The sequence below is a fragment of the Camellia sinensis genome, chromosome 4 (genome assembly GCF_055761805.1).
Source record: "Camellia sinensis isolate YWXY chromosome 4, ASM5576180v1, whole genome shotgun sequence".
NCBI lineage: Eukaryota > Viridiplantae > Streptophyta > Magnoliopsida > Ericales > Theaceae > Camellia > Camellia sinensis.
Genome location: NC_138964.1, coordinates 115,532,313 through 115,537,090, shown reverse-complemented (window position 1 = coordinate 115,537,090; position 4,778 = coordinate 115,532,313). Strand labels below are relative to the sequence as shown.

Here is a 4,778-nt window from a genome sequence, read left to right as displayed (position 1 = left end):
CTCGAGGAGGGGGATTACGGCACTTACCGCCATACATATTTGATGCCTCCATTGACGGGAGCCCGTACCCCGATGACGAGGCCTGCTGGTATGTCATCCTCGGGCCAGGCCCGGGCTCGGGCTGCAGACGCCCCTCCCACCAGCGGGGCTGGTGTATCTAGAGGTGGGGGTAGACCGGTTCCTCCGGTTCCGTCGACTTATCCTCATCCTGGATGGCCATATATGCCGACTGAGTTGATGGCGTGGCAGTATGGGGCTATCTCTCCGACCCCGATCCCGCTAGAGCCTCCGATGCCCAGTGATCGATACGCCATTGATCCTGACTCACCGCTGGTATGCTCCACTGTTTTTCATTCATCATTCAGATGTTTAGACATTCTTTTGTTCACTGATGATTATGAGCTCATATTTGCAGCCACCGCGAGGGTACATGGAGGAGGTGGTTGGACTGGTGGCCACACTCGAGGGCATGGTCCTGCGGAGGGAGGCACAGTTGTCTATCGCGGGCATTCAGGTACCTTTCAGTTTTCTGGCATTTATCATACTTCTGATGACATGCTGATTTCTACTACATCGATAGACTACTTGTGTAGAGCACATCTGACACACACCCCACTTGTACACTGTATTTACATGCACCCACTTCATGTAGCCTTTGCTTGTATCTGCATCTGATGTATATATTTGGACTGATGTATTTGAATTGAATTCTTTGTTTTCAGATGCCTTCATGGTCCGGTCAGCCGCAGGCCAGGCCACCTGGGCCTCCTTGGGGAGCTGGGCCATCTGGGCCATTTCACGGAGTTGGGTCATCCGGGCCTTTTCAGGGGGCTGGGCCATCCCGGCCTTTCCGAGGAGCCGGGCCATCTAGGCCTTTTCGAGGAGCTCGAGGAGGGCCTGTTCGCAGACGCAGGGCTCACGTTGTAGAGGCGGAGCCTGATGAGGAGGAGGATGATGAAGAGGAGGAGGAGGCTACCGACCGTCAGTCAGAGACATCTGCTGAGGAGGGGGGCTCCGGTCTTGGTTCGGGGAATAGAGGCGAGGCTGAGGGGGATCCTGAGGATGACAGCTCTGACCCAGATGATGATGATGGTGCAGAGGTTGTCCCGCAGAAGAGGATGAGGAGTGCTTCTCATTCCCGCTCCCGAGGACATTGATGCTGCTGTTTCCTGCTTTATTTTTCTTTTTGCTAGTAGTTTGTAGCACTTTGCACATTGTTAGGCAGTTTTATTTTTTGTAAAACTTGTACCTTTGTTTGTTGTAAAGCATGATGGAATGAAACAGCTTTTGAAAAGGTGTTTGTATTTTAAACTTTAGCATCGTATCGCATCATTTTATTTTGCACAAAAATGAAATTGAATGGGAATGCGCATTGTGTGATCACCAAGTCAGGTAGTGAACCGACGCAACAAACTAAGCAACTCAACTTACTAAGATATAACAGAACCTTTAGCAAGTTTACAACTCGATAAACAAAATGCAATAACGTTGACAACGCAAATAAACAAGATTTAAACAAAGATTGCTTAAACAGAGCGCAATGACTCAAAAACACGAAACACGTCCGCTCGACAAACAACTCGATAAGCAAAACAACAACTCGATAATCAAAACAACAACAACAGAGTGTACTTCGGACGATCTGGGCACCGGAACACATCCGAAACAGAGGGAAATGAAGGCCTTTGACTCTCCCGTTGCATGGAGATGCTTGAAACTTTCCCTCGAAGGGTAAAACAGGGCCAAGGGGATACACTGCAGCATTGTCGGCCACCTTTGGGAGCCGGCCGGCCAATTTTGTGGAGAGAGGGAGCCGGCCGGCCAGTTTTGTAAAAAGTAAATGGCCGGCCAGCCAGAAAAGGTGGCCGGCCGGCCACTTATTCCTGCAGCCACCTGGTTTTTGACACGTGTCCCCGTGAATAGTGTTTTTCCCTCTATAAAAGCCTCAACTTCGGGAACATTCATTTCATCTTAGTTTTACACAAAGATGGAGGCGTTTCTCGCGGAAAATCTCACATCTTGGATCTCTTCTCTAGATGGCTCGGAAAAGCTGAACTTCCGGGGTTTCGGCTTGAATGCACTATTCACGCTGAGCCGTACTCCACTACAGCTCCCTTTTCTCCATGCCGTGGCAAGGTTCTGGAACCCAGTGACGCACGTTTTTAGCTTTGGCGGCCAAGAGATGTGTCCTACTTTCGAAGATTTTCAGGTTTTGATGGAGTCTGAATGCTCTGAAGTGATCTTGCCCCAGCTCCGTTTTGGCCATGCTCAGGCTTTAGGGCGGATGTGTGGGCTCACGGCGCATGACGCTCGATCTCTGATCTGCAGTGGGGAGCTGGACATCCTCGGCTTGATCCATCGTTTTTCCGACGCCGGTGACCGCAGCAACCATTATTGGCAGGGTTTCCGGCAACACGCCCTCTGCTTGTGCTTGTTGTCTCACTTTCTGCTTTCCTCGGGCTTCGGCGGGGCTAGCATTCGCCTGATTGAAGTCGCCCAAGGCTTGAGAGAAGGGAAGAGCTGTATTGCCATGACCTTGGCCGAGACACTGATGGGCTTAGATTCTGTCTATCGCCGGGAGGCGGCTAGGTTTGCTGGGAGTCCACTGCCGCTGCAGGTAATGTTTCCCACCCGACCTTACAGATATATTTTGCTCACATCACTCGACCCTCAGGCTCGGTTTTTCTCACAAAACCCTTGTCTTACATTTCCCTCATCGTACATCTCTTTGTTCTTTATTCTCTCATTTTTCATCCCTCCCCCAGGTATGGTTAATGGACAAGTTGCAGGTTGTGGACTCTTGCCCGGCCTATTCAGCTCGAGGCTACTTCTTTCGACAGCGCCTAGTCAATGCTCTTGACGAAAGGTGGTGGTTTGATTGGATGTGCAATTTGTCTGCAGACAGCATTGCTTGGCGTTGTCCTTGGCTCAACCTCTCGGCAATGAGCTATAGTATGTCCCGGCTGATTGGGATCCAATTGATTGGTCTAACCCACTGCGTGTTCTATTTTCCATTCCGGTTCCTGCGCCAGTTCGGTCATGATCAGACCTGCCCACCGGAGGGGATTGAGTACCCAGCTGCTTTCCCGGTCCGGGGTGCACAGCTTGCCCGATATGCCACAGCATGGAGGACTAGAGAGCTCCTGGCCCCTGCTTCCGCTTTCAGTTGCACTTTGTCCGACGAGTGCTTGGATTGGCTCAATGAGGAGGCACAGGTTGGGCCTAGCTTGGCATCAGATGCTTCGTCCAGCTCTGGGAGGGGACGCAGAGATACTTGACTCAACTATGCTCCAAATTTATTGCTTATTTAGCATTTTCAAGTTTTCTTTATGAATGTACTAAAAAGCAACCTCGATTGTAATGCAAGAGCAGGAGAACTCTGTTTTGAAATTAATGAAATTGAAGGTTATGGTACTGAAAATTTTCCGCTTTGGTCCAAAAATGGTCTAAGTCGTAAAAAGATTAATTTGAACAAAGTCGACTTTTATTAAAACTTTTCAAAACTATTTTCGATGCGGATCAGAACTGGACATGCTGAAGATCTGTCACTGAGATGCACAACCCCAGATCCCTGCAACTGAAAAGTTGCCCCTAGTCCGAGGAACAATGCGGCACTGCATGGCAACGGAAAGTTGCCCCTAGTCTGAGTAACTTTGCACCGTCGCGGCAACGGAAAGTTGCCCCTAGTCTGAACAGCACTGTACCGGAGATCACGGTGAATGCTGATGGATAAAGATGACTGAAACGATCAAAATGGACAGAGTTGATCGGGGAAAATTTTATGGCTGAACTTCAAGGTGAAGTTGCCTACGTATCCCAAAGATGGGAATCAAGCCTTACGTAGTTCAAGCTCAGGTTCACTCGAGTATTTTTCACTCTCCTTTTGCGCTCTAACTTTTGCCAAGGCTGCCCTTTGCGGGTTTTCAACCTTGCGAGCTCAGTTTTTATATTTTCTAATTTTTTGTGCTCTGACTTTTGCCTAGGTCGCCCTTTCGAGTTTTCGGCCTAGCGAGCCTCTCAAGGGTAATATTTCTTCAACTTGTCCATATTGATCAGTTGTGAGAACTCCAAGCCATCTAGATCCATCAGAACCACAGCTCCACCTGACCAGATAGCTTTGATGATGTAAGGACCAGTCCAATTGGGTTTGAACTTGCCCCTTGGGGCGTGGATGGGAGCTCGGTTGTCTTTGAGCACCAAATCTCCTTCTTTCAGATTCCTGGACTTAACCTTCTTGTTGAAAGCCCGGGCAATTCTGCGTTGATAGCCTTGGATGTGGTACAGTGCTTTCAGTCTTCTTTCATCAAAGAGCATGAGTTCTTCGAATCTACTTTGCTGCCAATCTGCTTCGGCTAGTTGGCACTCAGCCAATACTCGTAATGACGGAACCTCAATCTCGATGGGTAGAACAGCCTCCATTCCATAGACCAATGAATATGGAGTTGCTCCAGTAGAAGTTCTGATTGAAGTCCTGTAGCCCCACAGAGCAAATGGCAGCTTGTCTGGCCAATCCCGGTAGGTTCCCACCATCTTCTGCAGTATATGCTTGATATTCTTGTTGGCGGTCTCAACCGCTCCATTGGTCTGCGGCCGGTATGTAGATGACTTATGGAAAGCCACATTGTATTTTTCCGACAAGTCTATCACTTCTTTCTTGAAGTGGGAACCATTATCTGAAATTATCTCATTTGGCACCCCGTAGCGACAGATGATGTTGTTTCTGATGAACTTTGCGATGTGCGACGCCTTCAACACCGCGTATGATTGGGCCTCGACCC

The 4,778-nt window shown here is 49.2% G+C and overlaps 1 protein-coding gene across 1 annotated transcript; it reads left to right on the top strand.

The window, feature by feature from the left end:
- Nucleotides 1–358: 358 nt before the first annotated feature.
- LOC145823411 (uncharacterized) lies at nucleotides 359–1,350 on the top strand. The gene is made up of 2 exons (XM_082922954.1): nucleotides 359–514; nucleotides 723–1,350. The coding sequence occupies exons 1-2, from the start codon at nucleotides 392–394 to the stop codon at nucleotides 1,155–1,157; spliced, it is 558 nt and encodes a 185-aa protein (XP_082779080.1). The 5' UTR covers nucleotides 359–391; the 3' UTR covers nucleotides 1,158–1,350.
- The last annotated feature ends 3,428 nt before the right edge of the window (nucleotides 1,351–4,778 follow it).

Bases quoted from the DNA above. Each gene is read 5' to 3' on its own strand.
- LOC145823411 (XM_082922954.1), top strand. From the start codon at position 392: ATGATTATGAGCTCATATTTGCAGCCACCGCGAGGGTACATGGAGGAG. The intron at 515-722 runs GTACCTTTCAGT...CTTTGTTTTCAG, and splicing joins TGTCTATCGCGGGCATTCAG to ATGCCTTCATGGTCCGGTCA.